Source organism: Mastigoproctus giganteus, chromosome 2 (genome assembly GCF_048544385.1).
Source record: "Mastigoproctus giganteus isolate SK-2022 chromosome 2, ASM4854438v1, whole genome shotgun sequence".
Lineage (NCBI taxonomy): Eukaryota > Metazoa > Arthropoda > Arachnida > Uropygi > Thelyphonidae > Mastigoproctus > Mastigoproctus giganteus.
In genome coordinates, this window is record NC_143576.1 from 59307072 (window position 1) to 59329099 (window position 22028).

Genomic DNA, 22028 nt, shown 5'->3' on the forward strand with positions numbered 1-22028 from the left:
CGGGGGGAAAAATACACTAACAACCTGCCATTCCAAAAACACATTGCAACTCGCACCAAGTAGTCAATACTAATTATCCTGGTGCCAGCATCCCGCGTTCTAGTAACTCAGTAGATTGCCAGCAAAATAAATAAATAAATAAATAAAAATAATATGTGTATATGTATAATAAGTTAAATAAAAATAAGTAAATAACAATAAAAAATGAAAATAATAAAATAAAATAAATAAAAAAAAATAATAAAAATCCTCCCCCTCCACAAGACCAAATTAAGCTAGGGAGGAAAAAAAAGTGTACAGCATTTATGAACTGTAAGCAACAGAAAAGAGAGTTCTCTCCTTAAAAACAAATCTTGCAAAATTTGGTAAGGCCTGAAAGACTTCTTTATTATCTAAACATACGTACTCTTGTCCTCTGACAAAGGGTGGTACAACATGCATCAACTCCCTCCTGTAGTCCTCATATATGGGGCAATCAAATAAAATATGATCCCACGATTCTGGCAGTGCGTATGTACAATAAGGATGAGTTTCTAACCCAAAACAAAACTTTTAGTTCAATATGCCTTGTAATGGTTCCATATTTGGATAAAACTATTTATTTTTGACATCGTGATTAAACCGCACGTTGAGAATAAATAGTCTGTTAACTTCTCCCGTTAACCTCTTCTTCTAATTTACTTACAATCACTTCCTTTTCTTTTTTAACATCACCCATACAAGTAACATTTATCCCTCAAAAGCTTGTTCTTACCCTTTTTCTCAAGAAATAAAATAACGCTCTACAAATAGCATATAAATCTAAAGACAATACCCCTCCAATTACCTGTAAAGCATTTGTTGAAACAGTCTTGCATGTCTTATAAAAGCCAACATTATTACACTCTGTAGGGATAATAACTTTTGTCTAAACTTAAAAATATTTACACGCTTAGACCATACAGAGACAGTGTATACTACGATTGGGAGAAACACCGCCTTATAATATAAACTCAAGACCATTTTCCCAAGTCCCCAATCAGTTTTTGTTACTCTAATAATTGCCGATGTAAATTTTTTGATCATATTACTTATATAATAAAGATGCGGGAAAAATGACAATTTATCATCTTGTAAAATTCCTAAGTATGTAAATTGAGATCTCAGAGGTAACTGCTTTCCATTAATTATTAATTTCGGTGGCCTTCCATAATCTAATTTGCCTTTCAGCAACATCATTATTGTCTTACTATCTGAGATCTTAAGTTTATTTACACCTGCCCACATACTCAGATCTTTTACTACAACTCTCATCGTCTGCTCTAATACTAACCTGGATTTACCTCCACTACATAATACTAACTCATATGCATACGCAACCAACTTACAATGCGGAATTTCTTTCTCCAGCCACTGATTTAACACCAAATTCCAAAACACCGGACCGAGCATCGATCCTTGCGGACAGTCTCTATTAATAGATCTACCAAATTTCAAATGTTGTGAATATACTTGAACTCTCCTACCACTTAAATAACTTGTTAATATTTGATACAATATTTGAGGACAATTAATTTTTCTTAATGAGCATAAAATTCTCTCGTACCACACCCTGTCAAACGCACCTTCAAAATCTACAAATAATGCAAACACATATTTACTTGTTGATTGTGAATTATAACTCACTAATGTATTTATAGCATCTTCGGTTGAAAGACATTTTCTAAATCCAAACTGACCTATAAACTCCACTTTAGACTTAATAAACACATGTTCTAATCTTAAAACTAACAACTTCTCACAAACGTTTCCCAAATTTGCCAACAGCGAAATAGGTCTACATCCTCTAGGATCACTAACAGGTTTACCAGGTTTATGTATAAGCTTTAGAAGGGCAATTTTCCAGAACCCTGGAAACTACCCTCCAACAAATACTTATTATACATAACTACCAATAAATACTTATTATACATAACTGCCAATATCTCAGGATAATGTTCATTCATCTTAGTTATACAAATATTTTCTATTATATCCATGCCTGGAGTTTTATTTTCATTTAATTTAGAACATATCATTAATAACTCCTGAGTAGCGAAAAATTGTATGTCATTATTTCCTACATAACTAAAATTATCAACTAATTTTCCTTTGTGACTCAGTATCATCATCCATAGTATCACACACAAACAACTCATCTGTAATAGTTTTAATGATAGAAAGTCAATCACAAGTTTCTATATTATTTGAGTTAACCGTATTAATAACATTATTAATATGCATTTTGTCCCTTTAAAATTTAAATAAAAGTCCCCAGGGATCTGTATTCCCTGTTGTTAGCAAAATCCTTCCACGCAGCTAACTTATGTTTATATATTTCTTTGTGATATTGTTTCCTTTTAATTCTGTACAGTTCTTTAAACATTAATGCATCAGCAGAATCTCTACTTCTACCTCTTTGATATTTCTTCCTAAGGGTAAACACTTCCCTTCGTAAAACCGTCAAATCATTGGACCACCAAGGCACACATCTCTTATTTTCTCTTTTCCTTTTAGCAGCTAACAGTAAAGCTCTATACAGAGCATTTTGCACATAAAATGCATATTCAACAGCATTCAAACTTTAATTGACTCAAAATGTTATCATCAAAAGATAAATTTAAGTATTCTAAAGAATACTTAAATTTATTCCGGTTAATTCTTTTATACCCAAATCTTACATGATCAAATGCCAAATTACTATCTAAATGGAGATCAGTCAGCAATACATGAAACAATATGGCCCTGTGGTCACTGTTGATGCCACCAAGCACCACATCCCAATGACAAACTCTCCTGCTAAGTTGCCTTTCTCTGACTGGAGGAGCTTTCCATTTCGGCTAATACGTAGTGAGTTTGGATGGCAGTGAAGGATTTTGTTTCATGAAATGCGAGCACGCAAAACGCCTTTTCTATGATGCTGCCATCTTTTTCCGTTGATATCACTGTGATACAAAGACAGACTAAAAATTAATAGATATAGCAAAAAAAAAAAATAAATAAATAAAGTTTCTTTATCTTAATATTTTCTTTTAAATATCGAACTAGTAGCGTGTATTTTCACTAGAATAAATTTTCAGTGTTGTTACAATTGTTTTTGGAAACCTTAAATACTTGTAGAAATGAAGTGCAGTGTATTTCGTTTTCTTGAAAACAGAATTATTTAAAATTATTTTGTTTAAAAATATAAACTTTCCGATTTAATTTTAAAATAGTGAAACGAATCATACCCTTGAAAAAAAAATTTTTCACGTTTATGAATTTCTTCTTTCATAAATTATAGCAATAATTTCTGAACGAATTTTTTTTTATAATTTTTATTTATTTGTAAAATATATAATTTTTATAAATAAATAAGAATGTATTTATTTAGGAATTTATTATTAACCTATAATAACTTATATCGAGGCTATTTCATAATTAAGGGATGTGATTTAAATACGCGCAATAATAAAAAAAATAAATATATATATATATAATTTAATCTTTAATCAAAATTTAAAATGAAAATTTTAACATAATTCTTTGGGAATAGTTCGCACTTTCATTATTGGATAGTCCAAGTGGTTAAGAATGAATTAATCCAGTTATTCAAACGAGACTTAAGGCGAATACCAAAAATTTTGTGTAATAGTTTGATTTTGTTCCAGTTTGGTTCCATTTCGATCCAATAAGCAAAAAAAAAGTATACAGTGCGACTTCTTACTTTTTATTTATTGGCACGTCGACATCTGAAGTCATAGTGTATCAGTTCAAGAGATGAGCATGTGATATAGATTTTAGTGGGACTGGTTCACTCAGAATATTATGGAAGTGAGCGTCCCTTTGCCTTTTGAAGGCCTCTGTTCAGATGCATTTAAGGAGTTTTGTAGTGACTGTCTTTAGAAGGCTAAAAACAACAGCTATATAGTTTCTATCACGCAGAATTTCTTTGGGGGTGGAGAGTGGTCATTTAACCGCAAATTGTATAACAATTCATTACTAAAGGCATAATATCTTATTCTTCATTCACGCCTGCATATTTTAACAGGGTGTTTTTCTCTCAGCATCAGTTGTCAAAATGAGTAAATGGTTTTTGTTGAGGCACAAGTTTTATTTTGTCACTATGGAAATTGTAAAAAACTGACCGTAATTAATGATCTTTCCTTGGCAGATTGTATTATTTATCTCGATCAATAATTTCTTTAACTCAACAAAAAATAAAAAGATTCTGAATCTTTGAATAGTTCCACTTACCCGTGATATCTAGGTAGCCTAGTTGGCTCACCATTGGCTCGGTATTAATTTGGCACATATAATACCCTCGGTCTTCGACCTGGACGTCCTTGATATGCAAATACCACTGTTTCTGGTTGTTATTGCTCACGCGAATACGAGTGTCTCTGGTTATGACGTGTGTGTGGATTGTCAATAGAGTCTGTGTATCCATCTTGATCCACGCAACCTATGGACAGTAAAATAATGATTGGGAGTAAATTAATTTCCTTCTTTTTAAATATATTTATGAGACGAAACAGTATATCTGCTACCAGGAAATCTTTCTATCCAAATCAAATTCTTAACAATGAAATTTCTTAATTTCGAAAATAATGGAAATACACTGATTTTTTTCCTTCTGGCATTAAACAAAGCAGAACATTCTAGGGTTCGTTATAGAAAATACAATTTCGAATGTGAAGCAACAGATATCTCCGCATGAGAGATTTTTTTTCCCCTCTGATATAAAAGTGAACTAAACCAGTTCGAATAAAATTACAATTTTATTACCTAAAAAAGAGTGATTATGCGCTTATTAACAACTTAAGACACCACAGCTCTGGTTTTATTAACTAGATTTATACCCAGTGACAGAATATCCTTAAAGGTTACAACTGTACTATGTTTGCTTCTATCGAAACATATCGTATCTCCGAACGGTGGTATTGGTGTCGAAATTTTGCGAAGCATATCCTGATCCACTTGCTGCATGGCTCATATAATTCGAACAGATAGCTTCGCAGCTGTTAGGTACAAAAGATATATAGGCGATGTTCCTCAACTAAGTCCCATAACAAAAAGTCCAAAGAGGTAAAGGCGACGTTGAACGGGCTCGAATAAGCAGACAGGGAGGGGGAGAAAGTGAGGTGTGGGGGAGCGAACATAGTCTAGTATCTACGTCTTGAAGAAAGACCCGGGGAGAAGAGACGAGCCCTGTCCTGAAGAGAAGGATGCATGTGTAAGAAATGCCTGCCGCTCCAGATCAGCCAGTTTATTGTTATAGTGGTACGATCTTACTATCCAGGGTTTTGATCTTTCTGGACTCGACTGGATTTTTATTTTCTTGTGTGTGCATGTTTATTTTAAAAGATACCATTTATATAAATTAAAGATACCATTTAAATAACTACTGCATTTCTACTAAAAATAAACTTATAAAGAACAGAAAAAAGATGGCTTATAATTTAATTTCTGATACAAAATTCTTTCAGCAGCAGACAGCTATTACCGATAAATTGTAATATTCTGAAAATTTGGAGGAAGGGGAATAACATTTTCGATGTATTACTCCTTTTCTTGATTTCCAGAGTAAGGCTTGCACTTGAAGAAATAAAAAAATTTAATACAGTTACGGAAGACAATGGTCCATTGTAAGAAGGCTGGCTGGCCAATACACGAAGTTTTTGTTTAAACAAATGCAAAATTGTTCTACAGCTCTAGCTTAGCTTAGCGACTCTCACACTGACTTCCACAGTATTTACTATCAAACTTAATGACGTTTTTTCTAAATTATCTGGACAAGTTAAGGAATTTTGTTTTAATACATGAAGTAATATTTTATTTCAAAGTTTTTTGAAATTTTAGTGGTCTTTTATTTGTCAAGAATGTTTTGTGATTCGGCATGTTCTAATATCTCCGCCTCTTCTGGATTACTCTGGACGAAATTAATAGATAAAAAAACAATTGATGACATATTACATAGCAATTAGGTTTGATCTTATGGGATGTAATATAAATTATAATTTTTTTCTCAAAAGAAGAGCCTAAAACTAGCCTGGTTTACACGTTACAGTAAAGAAAATATATGCCTAATATCAAACATCTAAAGTCCGATCATGATAAGTTTATACCCTACACTAAAATACGATGAAGTCCGCACCCCAGGAATTTACGGCCTATAAACAAAATTTTCAGTTAAATCTGTTTAACAGTTAGTTTTAACGAACTGTGACGTGTCCTTTCCAAATAGCAAAAGTATCACGGTGTGTCTTTAGCGTGAGAATTATTGAAATGAATTATTTATCAGACGTATGTAGCCTCTCATCCGTTTTAATCTGTGGCAAGGCGATTGAGGATATGAAAAATTAGTGTATCCTGTCTATAAAATGCCATATTGTATAATCAGTTTGTGTGTTTAGTGATATGAAAACTGAATTTCTCGGAGTGGAAAACCGCGTAACCCTCACTCGAGAACTTTTAATTCTGTCATGGTGTGAAAAAGAATCACAGACCTTCCACTCTCCCTTATAGATGGGATTCGAGTATATACCCTTTCTATTGGGTGGGAGTTGGAAGTATTGTACTAGTAAATAATAAATAGTTAGGGCTTCAACTTTTAATAAATGAAAAATTCCTAAAAAAAAGTCTTGTTCCACTAATTTCATATCTGAACACATCATATTTGCTCATTATGTGCACTCTACTTTGAACTATGGCTTCTGCAAACATGTTATCAATTAAGCTGAATTTTTGAATGGAAATGAGCAATAAAACTTCTAATCGCAGGCCACCCAACGAGCGATTCAAACCCTGGATTTGCATGTTATAGATCTTCAAATTCCGCAAATTTGAAGATCAATAACATGCAAATCGTGCCTTGGAACATACCTATTTATCTTTGTAAGCGTGAAATTAGAAAAATCACTTCCATAAAATAGCCTTACTTACACTATAATTTCATTTGGGGGAGTGAAAACACAAGAGTTCTTCACGGGGAGAAAGCAATGACCACTGCATATTGGAACCGAAATGATACCCCAAAATAGGTAATATGCTTACACACCCTTTATCTTGTAAACTCCGCTGATTCTATGAGGCGGTTCCCGAGTATAAACAATTTTTTTAAATTTATTTCCTCATAATCTGAGCGAGAGCCATCTTGATTCAAAATGGAGAAGTGAACTAATACCGTTACTTTTGTGGAAATATATAGGATTCTTTTTTTTAACACTACGAAGCCCTCTAATCTCTCTATAGTTTGAATGAGTATCACACTGTGATACTCATTTCATTTTTGTTTGGTAAGTGGAGTAAAATGTGTACTGCATAATTCGATCTTTACATACATTCAGCAGATGGCATTTTGATCAACTGGTCAGTGCTTTAGCTATCAGGGCGCCTCCGTAGCCAGGTGGGAAGGAGAAGCAGTGCATAGCACACGCTTCTTGATTAGACTGGGATTCGAGCCCGTCACCACCAAATACGGAGGATGCGGAAAGGTCAGGGTATGACCACCGCATATCCCGGAGCAATATGGCCTTAGTTGCTAATGCTCCTAAAAAAAAACCAAACAGCTTTAGCTATCTATAGAACAACTCTACTGTTTATGAGCTGTTTGATTATCTTTCGATAATATATTTTTTTTAAAATGTATAGTGACTGGTCATGGCGAGTTTCTCTTCAATCTAAACCTCATCGCAATAAATAGGTGTTACGAAACACTGTGTTCGATATGTGTCGTGTCCATAATGAGACATGCGTCATGATACGCAGCATATTTTTGTACCACACCAAGAAATCTCTGGTAGTTTTAAGCATTTAATAGCATCTAAGAGTTACATACATATTGATTCTGATTGCACGCGTCACTGAGATGGAGAATTATTCATCAAGAGTATTAATTTTTACAAAATCAGAATGCCACAGTTTGCAAACTAGTTTCGCAAAGTCGATTTGAGAGGATGCATTTCCAACAAAACTTGTATTGTATAATTCCTCTCCATCCCTTCCAACTACTTCGTCTCCGAGAAAGAAGTGAAGAAAAAAAAAATTTACTTGTAATATTCCAATTCATTTCGATGATGATGTCATTCAGTAGTCTTTTAATTTGGTTGTTTTTCGTTCTTCGGTTGCGAAAGCAAGCACAGATAAAGTGATGAAGCCAATTTTTGTTGTTTATGAATTGAAAGAAACTTTAAGCACATGCAGAGCAGATAAAATAAACATTAAACCCCTATAATGCTTAAAGAAATACATCTTCAATATTCCTTTACGGAAAATTTGGGTAATAATTTGTTTTATTATTATATTGCCACGAAACGTAGTTAATATACAACTGTTTTTGTGTTATTTTAATTTAATATGGAATTTTATGAAACGAAAAAGTTAATTATTTTGAAAATATTATTACAGCTGTTAGAAGTTTGATGTAGTATATTATCGTAATTTTTAATGACTGTCACGGGTGTTTAATATTAATTTAAAAGTATTTCGTATTATTACCATATGCATTTGATTCTATACAATGAAATGTTTATTAATGAAACTACGAGGAAGGAGAACAGGGAGAAGCTGGCGAGGAACGAATATTTTTAACAGAGAATATGAGACGTCAAAAGTTTGGGAAGCCATTTTTATATTCTTTGCATAAAATATAATTTCAGATACTTTTTTTCCTGAATTTCTTTTTTCAGGTTTTCTCCTGACAAAATGGTTTCGCTTCACGCAGAGGAGAAATTTTTCCTGCACAAATGCTTCTGAATAGAGCTTGGCTGCACCATGCAAAACGATTTCTTAAGATTGATATCTCTACACTTTACAGTCCGGAAAAGATAACTCACGGATACACCGAAAGAGAAAATGAAAGATAAAGGCAGAACAGTTCTTTGTGCTAAACATCATTAATGCTATAAATACGCTGAACATTAAATCTACAAAATCATTAGAACTTTATGCATTAAGAAAAAAATATATGCAAAATAAGTAAGAGTTCGGTGAACGGACTTCAATAGATATATGTAAATGAAAAAATAATAAATAAAAAGGAACAATAAAAATTATAAAGCAGTCTACCGTTAATACTTTAAAACTATACGATATTTGTTCTTATTTTTCTTAAAAATTACATAACAAACAAAATCAGCTGTGTATTAAGACTACCTATTATATTACCAAACTTAAAGCAATACATCTTCAATATGCCTTTACAGAAACTTTTCTGTAATAACTCAAAGAACTCTTTTGTGCTTGAAGATAATTTATCCATTTTTCAATAGTTTGCATGCATAGGTTGAGCGGCAGTAAATCACCTGCTTCATTATAATGTGATGAATAGACGAACAGAAAAGTTTTTTTTTTTTCTTTCAAACCACCAACCCAGAAACGATTTGTACAATGCCACCTTACCAGTCGATCAGCGCCTTGTCTTATTTCCATAGTGTAATAAATATGCTACTGTTCAAATTTCTGTACTAAAACAAAGAGGCATTTGCATATCAAAATTCAGTTCTGGGTGATAAACGTTTCCCTTGCGGGTAGAATCGTTCGGAATGACAGCATATCTTGCTCTAGAATAAATGTAACAGGAAGGCACGAAGTGAATCGTGAACTGATGAAGGAACTAGTAGCATCATAATGGTAATACGTATGATTTCAGGTGGCAATTTCTCATTTGCATTCAAATTGACGATTATCTAGGACTCAGTAGAATTCTTAGTACTGTAAGGAGCTGAATATAAAAGCGCCAATTCTTTGGTGATGTTTACATTCTTTTATTGACTTTTCTTGGTAATTTTCACTTTGATTCTCTATGAATAAAACGTTCATTGCTGGTTTGAAATCCCCCTTTCCCCCGAAATTTATGCATTTCTAGCAGGACCTCAACTGTTCCATCACTAAGAAAAGTCACCAAAGTTTGTCCGTTCGAAATAGCCTTTATAAACTTATTTTTCACAGCGTTGAATAATCACAACAGAAATTCTTGAAAAATGTTTTTCATAGTCTATACACGTTAGTAAGAAGTTCACCATGAAAAAATTAAATTACAGGCTTTTTACACTTTTTAAATTGAACGATTACTGATCTTTGCGCTTTAGACGTGCAAGTCAATTCACAGATTATAACTGGTGTTTTTCACCACTATAAACGAATAATTGAATGTCTAATAAAGTGTGGTTAGCATTATTATAAATTCCATTGATACTTAAATGTGCGGAACCATTTTCCGCTTTAACAATACTACAGGAGGGTGGATTTAACTTTGACTCTTTCATTTAGGAAAGCACAAATTGTGAGGGAAGAATACCAGGTATGCGGCACAGTCCATTATTCCTTCAGGCAAAGCTGTTAGCACTGTAGCAGCTTCCTGAACACGTTTACAACTAGAATTTCTTGAGAACAATTATTTTTTAATTGAAGTACACGGAATTCGTTCGAGATGACGTTATACGTCGCTTTTACATACGCGTATAAGCAGAATCAATCCTGAATAGGTGATGCTGAATAGGAAATAAGGCAATGCTCCTCTTTTCTTTGAGTAGCAATTTGAATGGAGGAAAGGACAACAAACAGAACGTTTTTGCCCAAAGGAAAAACCCCAATAAGCATAGCTCCTCTCATTCACTTTTCAATGGCTAAGGTTGGAGGATAGACCAGGTTTTAAAAAAAATTTTGCCGAATGTCTCCTATAGAATTTTCAAATGTGATGCCAATGCTCTTATTTGTTTGAAAGGTACTAAATATGAAGACACCATTTTTTATAAAATATACAGTGAAACTTCTCCTAACGGACACCTCTCTTTAACGGACATCTCTCTACAACGGACATTTTCAAATTCCCCAACTCACCTCTATTGGTTTTAATGTGTTTGCAGCTTCTGTCTAGCGAGCATTCTCTGTAACGGACGCGGCAGGCAATCTGCACTGTTTCGTTTAGATTAGCACTTAATTTGATCTCCCCATAACGGACAGCGGGCGAGCTTACGGCCCTTTTTCTAGGAACTTTTCTTCCACGTATTGCCTCAATGGTGTGTTTATTTTCTATTTCCGATTCTCTGAATTTTATCAAGGTTTACGTCGCGGTTCTAAACTCTTTTTCAAGAATTTTAAGGCACGTGTAAAACTTCTGATGAATTCAGTGTGTGCAAGAGGGGGGGATATAGTCGGCCTTTCGTCTTTTCAGTTTCAGTTTTCAGTTTTGTCCAGTGTCTTCTCGTAAACATTTAACTTTAAAAGATAAAGTCGAACTCATTAATGCGTATGATGGGCAAAAAAAAAGTGTTCGTACTCTTGCTGCAAAATTCAAAATCGGGAAGACGCAGATAAGCGACATCCTAAAGAAAAAAAAATGAACTGCCTCAAACAATTTTGGCAACACGGAAATGATCAGGTTCAAAAATCATTCCCGAAAACTGTTGGACTTCAAATTGACAATGTTACGTATGAGTGGTTTTGTCGCGAACGTGCTAAAAAAATTCCCATTAATGGGCCTATTATTAGGGAAAAGGCTTTGGAGGTTGCGAAATCTATGGGAGTAAATGAGTTCAAAGCTTCTGTGGGATGGCTAGACAAGTTCAAAACTCGGCATAAAATTTCTTGGAAAACCGTAAGTGGTGAAGGTGGATCTGTTGATACTGGGGTTGTAACAGAGTGGACCGTCAAATTGGAAGATTTATGTCGTGATTTTGAAGCTAAGGATATTTACAACTGTGACGAAACAGGGTTGTTTTTTAAAGTTTTTCCTGAAAAAACAATGAGTCTAAAAAACGAAAAGTGCCAGTGCGGAAAAATTTCTAAGGAACGCTTGACTGTACAATTGTGTACAAATATGCTGGGAGACTTTGAACAACCTCTTGTTATAGGAAAACCACAAAATCCTCGTTGTTTCAAGGGCATAAAGTTGAATCTTGAATGTTGATTGGAAGTCTAATAAAAAAGCGTGGATGACACGAGATATCATGAGCGAATGGATAAGTCACTTTAACCAAAACATGATTCGTCAAAACAGAAAAATTATTCTTTTCATGGATAATGCTGCATCTCACCCGCACATTGAATTGTCCAACATTCAAATCGTTTTTCTGCCACCAAACACATCTGCAGAGTGTCAGCCCTTGGATCAAGGGATAATAAAAAAATTTAAACTTCACTACAGAAAACGTGTTTTAAGACATCTCATTGCAAACATGAACGATGTAACATGTGCGAGTGACCTTGCAAAGAAAATCAGCATCCTAGATGCGATTCAATGGATTTCCTCTTCAGTAAACGCAATTAGAAAACAAACTGTCGTGAACTGTTTTGTAAAGTCTGGCTTCTCAAACGCAAAAATTGAAGTTGTGAACAGCAATGTGGAGCACCAAGAAGAACAAGAACTTCATCTATTAATAATGTACGATACTTCAGCTACAAGTGACCCTGGCTACAAAGATATAGACTCGAACCTCACTACAGAAGATGATGCTATAGATATCAACGACATTATCATCGATATTTTTCAAGAAGTTCCTCATGAGAATGAAGAAATGGAAGGAGGTCATTATGTCGAAGAACATATTAACGACGAACCACCGATAAAAATAGAAGAAGCGCTCATTCAAATCAATCGTTTAAAAATGTTTTTCGCCGCTGAAGTATCTTACTGAAGGCCTTTCGATGGTTTCTTCACTCCAAACAAATGTTGAAAACAAAATTATCTGCCGGAAGAAGGTGCAGAAGAAAATAAGTGATTACCGTATGTATTTTTCATAAGATTAAGTCATGATATGCATAGCACAATTGTATGTATATTATTTACAAAAATATTGTGCAAAATCTGTATATAATTTAATTTTATATTAAACGTTTAATGATTTTTCTTTTTTTTTTTTTTTCTCCCTCAGACTTCTTGTTAGCGGACATCATCATCATCATCAGCCATTTTCAATCCACTGCAGGATGAAGGCCTCTCCAGCAACTTTCCAGTTTCTTCTGTTTTGAGCACTGGCCATCCATTTACTACTCAAAAACTCATGAATTTCATCTATCCATCTCCGCCTTTGTCTTCCAGGTTTTCTTCTAGCTCCTCTTGGGTACCATTCTGTTATTTTCTTAGTCCATCTGTCATCATGTCTTCGAGCTATGTGTCCTGCCCAAGACCATTTTAGTTCTTTAGTTTTGATAAGAATGTCCTTTACTTGAGTTTGCTGCCTAATCCATGTGTTTCTCTTCTTATCTAACAGTCTGATTCCCAATATAATTCGTTCCATTCTTCGCTGTGTAGTTCTTAGCTTCTCTTCCATTCTTTTGGTGAGTGCCCAAGTTTCACTTCCATAAGTCATGGTGGGGAGTATACATTGATTCATTATTTTACGTTTCAGACAAACTGGGATATTGCTCTTCAGTATGTGACTATACTTCCTGAATGCTATCCATCCAAAATTGATTCTTCTCTTGACTTCCAGCCATTTATCATTATTACAGCTAATAACTTGTCCCAGATAAGTATATGACTCCACCTTTTCAATTACTGCTCCTTCAATCATTATTTCCCTTTCCGTAGCATACTTGTTCATCATTACTTTTGTTTTAGCCATATTCATCTTTAGTCCAAAATCCTTACTAACTGTGCATAACTGATTAAGATTTTCCTCTAATTCTTTGGGATCGTGGCTTATGACCACAATGTCATCTGCAAATCGTAAATGGTTTAGGTACTCTCCGTCCACATTGACTCCTTTCTGCGACCAGTCTAATCTTCTGAAAGCTTCCTCAAGGGCAGCAGTAAACAGCTTCGGAGATATTGTGTCTCCTTGTCGAACTCCTTTCTCGATTTTAAATTTCCTACTGTCTTTGTCTAGTCTAATAAAGGATGTAGCACTCTCATATATTTTCTTCAAAATCATAATATATGGAGTATCTATGCCTTGTCTTTCCAGTGCCCCAAACATTGCCTTATGCTGTATGGAGTCAAATGCCTTTTCATAATCCACAAATGCCAGGCATAATGGTGTTTTATATTCATTCGCTTTCTCCATTAGCTGTGATATTACGTGAAGGTGATCCATAGTTGAGAATCCTGTCCTAAAGCCAGCTTGCTCTTTCGGTTGATTCTCATCAAGTATTCTTTCTAATCTGTTAGTAATGACCCTTGTGAACAACTTGTAGATATGGGATAACAAGCTAATTGGTCTATAATTTCCAATTTCTGATTTATCTCCTTTCTTTCTTATGCAGCAAAACTATGATTGCATTATTCCGCTGCTTAGGCATCACACCTTTTCTAATGCACTTTGTGAAGAGCCTTGCCAGTTTTTGTGTTATGTCTCTCTCTAACGGACACATTTTCGTTCCCCATGGCTGTCCGTTAAAGGGAAGTTTCACTGTATAGCAATTTTATTTAAAGACGCCATTTACTTGCAGATCAACTAGCAGTATTCTTGAAATTGATTTTTGGCCATGTCTCAAATCAGCAATTTAAGGTTCCCCAAAGGACATTCAACTCAAAAAGGTTGCAAATATCAGCAGAATATGCCGAATTTCACAATGAGGGTGAATAATAATAAGTACAGAATAACTGATGGAAATTGTAAACTAAATAGGATAGACAAAGAAATAATGCAAATTATGAATCATTATTACAAAGAAACTGCAGCAATATCAAAACTGGAATAAGAACGAACAAAAATTAAACTAGAAAAGGGTGTCTCGCTAGGTTCTCTAATACTATACAAGAACAGAAGAAATACACAAGATAAATGCAGCGAACATTAATCACATAAAATAAGCTGAGGACACTGCAGATACAAAGAACCGAGTTAGAAATTTTAATTACTAAAGAGCATATGCTCTATGACAACGTTACTTTTCGTTAATGCTGGCACTATCCCACAGGGTAGTATATCAATTAAAATCACCCAGGAGTAAAATAGAGATCGGCAGCTGCACAATGAGATCATCGAGGTTGTCTGTGAGATATCGGTCTCAAGCTGCACATAAATCGAATATATTGACAAATAAACCTTACCGTCAGGGAAACTGCTACCGCTTGTACGTTGGAAGTAAACGGTACAGGTTAAAATGGGGTTTCGTTTCCCACAAGGATGGCGACTCCTCCACATAGGCAGATCCATTCCCAGTTCTGTTCACACGCACGATAGCAGTATTATGAAAGAAAGGATTTCCATTTGCCTTCAAATACGTCTCCTGCAGGCAAAAGCAAACTCATGCTTTTGCAAGATGGCCTTGATGTCATTAGTATTTCCTGGAATCCACAAAAATTCCACTGTAGCAATTTAGCCATTATTTTTACTTGCTGGATCCGTCGGGCGGTTTCCTAAGTGCTGAAGGCTTACTCTTCTCAGTCTTGGATTTGTTTATATTTGGAAAGTATGGACGCTGTTCTGTGTCCATTTTCTCTTCCTTTCCCCTTGCCAGTTAATGCAGGCGGGTTTTGAAGTTTTAAATGTTATATCTTGGTCCTTTGCACCACATTTTGCACATGCAAGGACATTACGGCACGCCATTTGTGAATGTCCATATTTCTGGCACTTAAAGCACCTTAACGATTTTGGGGGTGCTGTGCACTTCAGATAATCTGCTTTAATCTAGTTGGAAAATATTGGGCCAAGTTTGCTTTTGCCTTCAAGAGACATATTTGAAGACAAATGAGAATCCTTTGTTTTATAAGATTTCCTCCTAAGACACTTCAAAAAAGATCCCATTCCAAGATAACGCCTCGAAATGAGTTCAGTGTCTCTTCAGGTGCTACTACAATTGATATTCTTCTACTAAATGTTTTTTCAGAGGAGTTGCTCTGAGTGCCTGTCAGTTTTAGTCTCAACTAAGTTGCTAAGAAGCCTGCTAGCCCTTTCAAACCTTTCTGGATAAACATTTTTCCTATGGGCTTTTCACTGGTGGAATAACCAATCAGGTATCGAGGTGTTGGACCGGATGAAATTTTGGTCCTGGGTTTTTTTTCTGAGGTAGCATTTTTAGGGTCATTTGTATATTTTTCTGGTAGGGCCCTTGTTGGGGTCTAAGAAAAAGAATTGAGTATCGGGCTTCATAGTAAATTTTTATTAGTTCAGCGCTCGAGCTCTTCTCCCACCACAGAGCCCAAATGGGATGCCCACTTCCCGGCAAGCAACGAATGCGCTGTGGAGTGGGATGCCAGGGCTATCCAGACATTATACCGCACCTCCGCAATTTGAATCCTGTCTTTTGGACTAAGAAAGCAGTGACATGGCTGTTCCTTGCAGGCGAACCCACTAGCCAATCTATCCTGGCCGAGCCATCGAGGACCTGTCGCCTTTTGTCGAAGCAGGGACCAAAGTTGTGTGTTGAAGCTGGGCCCTTCAACCACCTGGATCCCCCTTTACAAATTTTAACTGGTCGAAACGCACAGCGAACTCCTATGGCGTTACCCTGGAACCTAGGCTTTGGGCGTTTGATCTCAGTAACGCTAATCTGGGAAGCATCACTGGGAAGATCCTTCACCATATATAGGTACCGACGTCGAGGGGATCCTAGAGGGTTGATGCCTCTTGAAGAAGTTTTCACTGTAATATCCATAAACTTTCATGTTTTTTCTTTTTGAGGGAGGGGGATTTCTTCTATATTTGGTGTCTGGAATCGCCCGTTGGATTAAGTGGCGTGGTGGTTTCCTAACGTGTTTCAGATATCACTTACATGAAATATTTAAGAGAAAGAGACCATGATGTGCTATCCTTTATGAGTGTAGTCCTCTGCTTATTTATTTCTGTTATTTAAAATTTATTTTATTATTATTATTTTTTTTTTGGTGCATCTGGTAGTTGACACCGCTTCAACATCATTGGTTTTAGTTTGTAACTCTCCTTTTACGCTGTATAACAGTGCTTTAATATCACAAATTGTCATTCTACAGGGTGTCCACAAATGATTACCCTGATTACATTTTGTTCAAAAATCTTATTACTATTGGGAGGTTAACAAAATTTAGCCAAATTGTACGCTAATATTAAAAGTTTTTATCAATACATAATGACTTTAAAGAACTTCAACATGAGCCACTCTTATGGCACGTAGAATATCAAGGCGATATTCAATCTCTCTCTTTACATTTTCTAACATCTTTGGGGTGATGCATTCGACTGCACGTGTAATCTGCTCTCGTAATGTTTCAATATCTGGAACAGCTGTCGTATACACCGTCTTTAACATATCCCCAAAGAAAGAAATCCAGTGGGGTTATGTCTGGTGACCTTTGGGGCCACGAAATCGGTCCATCCCTGCCCATCCAATGATTTGGAAATGTCTTATCAAAACTTGAGCCCGCTGAAAGATAACAGTAGGCTGCCTCTGTTCCAATTGGGGTATAGCATAATTAATGAGCATGTCTGAAATGTTTGCACTAATTGTGTTTTCGTGGAAGAAGAATGGTCCAATAATATAATCATGTAATCTGCCAATGCTTTTCCCTTTCTCAACTGACCCAGTTGCCAAAAACTTTTCCATCCACGTTTTAATAAGCTTTATGTCTGGAGGATTTCTACTGTACTTGGCTCTAAACATTCTTTGCACTATCTCAGTAAACTTTGTTTCAGCTAACCAAACAACACACCGACCTTTCTTTTGTACAGACGGCATCTTGAATGAATAGATGCGACAGCGCTATTAGTGGCAACAGCAGTAAACTTAATTCACTGGGCTTAAAACTCTATAATTGTACAAGATTATTTGCGATAAGATAACTTAAGCGGGATTCAACCTTACCAAATTAGAGTATATTATAATCTGGGTAATAATTTGTGGACACCCTGTATAATAACTCCAGGCAACCAAGTATAGAGAGGCAAAATAGAGATAAAAATTGAAGTGCAGATTTTCAGATAAAAAGTGATAAAATATTTAGTTAAAAGAAAGTAAGATAAGAAAAAATGGTAAAAGCAAAAGCTTTTGAATTGCTTGCTCACTGTGTATTTGTTTACAATTTCCGTCACAACCGTAACACAAATCTACTTAGATGAATTCAGTCGTTTCCACATTCGTAAAAATTCTGTTGGTGCAGACAAACCATCCGAGAACGAGTGAGTTACAGAATTCTCCTGCAAAATCTCCAAAAAACATGATCTAATAATACATATAGGAAGGAAACATATAAAATGCTTATGCAAATAGGTTATTATTCCAACGAAAAGCGTTATGATTACAAATGCAGCCGAATGTATAATTTGTCTATCAGAATTTTTTTTTTTTTTTTTTCAATGTCTCAGAACTTCTACGATGTACGTAATGACCACTGCATGAAATAAACGGATTAAAATTACTACTTGTTATTTTCAAGTTCTAATGTATTCAACAAACCTAACATTACGATAATGTCTTCCATTCTTTTCTCCATGAATTTTCTTTTAACGTCATAATGATTAATGTTGGGATTACTTACAACGAAATTACTTATAACAGGATTAGAAAAGGTTTGTAGGAAACATTCCCAGAAACGTTTACAAGACTTACTGTTTGTGACAGCTAATGTCCTGGTTTAAATTTCATTCAGATTTATAGCCTCGCGAGATGATATTACTTTATGCCGAACAAATGGAAAGCCTGCTTTTAACATTAGTAACGAGGTCTCCTGCTGTGCTTCTTTTAGTCGCTTGCAAGGTCTTTGTTTACTCATAAAAGTAGGTTACATAATTTCAAAAGGTGGGATTTGAGGCAAAATAAAACCCGAATCGTTTATCCAAAGTATGTTCCTCCGATTACAAATCATGTATATGAGCACGCATTATCTTAATTGGCGAATAACAAAACTTTTACCTAAGGCCAAGCGTAGTCCCCCGTCTTTTCAAAAATTCTCAGCTCATTTTTATTCGATTCATGAGGAAGCACGTTAAACTTTCAAATTTAGAAGGATCCAGAATTTCATTTCGAATTAAGTGGTGATATTTACTTAAATATGTGAAAATCATTCCTTTAGCCTCTGAAATAGTTTGTGGTTAAAGTTATTAATTTAGTTTCATCTATTCTAAACTGAGCTACTAAAAAAAAATGAAAGTTGGAATGAAAATAAGTAGACTTAATAATTAACTTGTTTTTTTGATAAATCTCAATATGCCATTTATCAAATTTATCATTATGGGGTTTGATAAATCTCACATTTAAAAAAAATAATAATAAATTTCCCATCACAGAAATTCAAACTTTGGCGTTTTTCTATCGAGGGTGGGAGAACGGTGATTATATCAACTGTACTACACAAAAGGCCCAAAAAACTTATATTAAAATTAAATTAATATATAAAAATTGTATCTTCTGCTCTCCATTCACAGCCTAAAATATGAAAACTATACATGTGTATATAAATCAGTGCAATTCTTATAAAGTAAGACAATACGTTAGATCTTTATAACAAACTTTATATTACAAAGGTGTTTCCTACAGCGACGATCAGTATTATGCATTTACGTACCATGAACTTCTGATTAAAAATAAATTTCTTACTGTTCAGCAAAGCCACAAATCACTCAATACAGTACTACGAATATATTTGAATAGTATTATATTTATTATATTATTAAACGATCGTTTACATTTTATTAAAGGGATATTTTAAATTTGAGCCGAGTAACTGAAGCTATAATGGATCACTACATCGCGTAATTTATGGGTGGGTGTGTCGGTTTTTAGGAATATAAAAACCAAAGAACTACACAGTTCTGATAAACTACAGTGGGGCCAAAACATCCGATGTTAATTTGTTCAACAAAACCCACTATATGTTGAAAATATTGTAAGTTGAAACTAATAATACATTGATTTCCTGTAATTCGTTCAACTTTTGGCAAGCGACCCCAACAACACATAAAATCCGTATTTGTTACATGCTATACTTGATTTTTACATTAAAAATGAGTGTTTTATAAAGATTATTTAATAAATATTTAATAATAAAAACCAAACAATAAATTAGCAGTTAACTTAGACTTGAAGTGCAGGGCTTATGAAATCAATAGTGACGCAGTGGGTTCGATCAGACGTCATGTGTCTTTTCAGTCTTTTGTCTTTTCCTGCTACTGGCAAAGAAACTCTCCGAAGTGGACTGTATTTTACGACTCTTTTGTAGCCTCTGAAGTAAGAAATGACTTCGTCTTCCGTTTTACCCATTATGAGTTCAGTGTTTTCAATGTTGGGATGTTTCTTACCACTTCTCTTAAACGCTCCAACAAAGAAATAACTCTTCAGCTGACAACTGTCCTTCAACTCTTCAGCTGACACTTTTTGGGTGTCCTCATCTTCCTCCCCTGTGTCACTCTTCGTAATTTTCTCCAACTCTTGTACCCTCTCTGTCGTTAGCTCACGCCCATGACCGTCAATAAGGTCCTCCACATCATCTTCATGAACCTCCCCATGGATTTAAAAGAGTGACAATATCATTTGTCAAAGCACCGTCATCTTCAAATCAGTCAAAGTTATGGATAATTAAAGGCCAGATGTTTTTGCCAAGGCAACTTGACAGAGAGATTGGCCTGCAACTATTAGGACTGGAGGGATCTTTTCCAAGTTTCGAAAACGCCAAACTGCAGCATGGTGCCAAGGGGTTGGATAAATGTTTTCCAAGAAGATCCGATTAAAGAAGACTAGCAGCAGTTGTAAGTTTTTGTCATCGAGATGCCATCTGACCCATTACCACTGTTTCATGTTGTTCTGATGGCCTGTAAAAGTTTACAATATTGAAAAGGCTGATTATACGGAAGTGGTAATGAGGTTCGAAAGTTGATGGGTCTTGTTCGGTGGTGGTTTTAATTTTCTGGAAATTCGGAGTGTAGTTTAATACAGCTGTGGCTTGGGCAAAAGTTTTGCCCAAGGCATTCGCTATATCTAGAGAAGCAAAGAGTTCTTGCCCATTGCAGGAAATAATTGGGGAAGGGACAATTGGAAACTTCCCAGAAAGCTGCCTAATTTTTTTCCATGTTAATTTGGAGTCAGTATTTCTATTGATAGTAGATGCGAACCGAGTCCAAGACTTGAATGAAACACGTTTTTGCCCTTAGCTTCTTGTAATTAATTAGATTAGCTGTGGTTGGAGATCGACGGAATAAATTGAATGCTTTATTTTTTTTCCTTCTTTGCTTTTGTGCACTCTTCGTTCCACCAGTAGTCGAAGTCCGTCGGGTTGCGGGATTTGATAATGGAATTAAGTATTCAGCTGCAACTAAAAGAAGGGATGTGATATAATCAGTTACTTTATCTATAGGCTGTAGCTGAATAGCTTTTTTTTTTCCCAGAGTGATTGCTGACTGAAATTTAGCCCAATTGGCTTTAGAGAATTTCCATTTCCTGCAGGGTTCGTCTATTATTTATTTATTTTTTATATTTTATTTTTTGGTAGTTGTTCGCGCATAGGCTTCTGTGGCCATAATGCATCTCCCAAGGTTTTTGCAGTACTTTGATCCAAGCCCGAGGCGGGAATCGAACCCGCGATCTTTGAGGGTTCGTCTAATGGTGGTTATGTAGTAGTGAGCAAGTTACAAACAATTGGAAAATTGTCACTGCCCACGGGATCATCCATATCGGACCATTGAATGACTGGAAACAGTATCGGGGAACAAATCGAGAGGTCTATTGCAGAAGTCTGTCCAGTAGGTAACTGTATATAGGTGTGTGCATCACTATTAAGAATGGTAAGGTTTTGTTTTTCCAGTAGAGTTCCGATCAGTCGGCCATGTCTATCTAATATAGAGGATCCTCATAAAGGGGTGGTGGCCATTGAAATCCCTTAGCAAGCAGACGGGGGGTAGCTGTATTAAAAAGTTCTTCAAGATCATTATAAAAGGTAGGTATTTTTTTTTTTTTTTTTTTTGATTTGGTAGTTGTTGGCGCATCGGCTTCTGTGGCCATATTGCACCTCCCAAGGTTTTTTCAGTACTTTGATCCAAGCACGAGGCGGGAGTCGAACCCGCGACCTTTAGGTTGCCGGGCAGGTACTTTACCCACTCGGCTAGCCCGGTCGGCAAAAGGTAAGTATGATTTGCTGGTAAATAAACTGAGACTAGTGTAAATGCCATCTGAGTAAT

General features: G+C 35.4%; 1 protein-coding gene across 1 annotated transcript in view; it reads right to left on the bottom strand.

Moving 5' to 3' along the window:
* LOC150089316 (lachesin-like) overlaps positions 1 to 22028 on the bottom strand; it is a 508424-nt gene that overhangs the window by 66610 nt on the left and 419786 nt on the right. The window contains exon 3 of the mRNA XM_090368495.1: positions 4255 to 4462. Coding sequence (XP_090224621.1) covers positions 4255 to 4462 — 208 coding nt within the window. The remainder of the gene's footprint in view (positions 1 to 4254; positions 4463 to 22028) is intronic.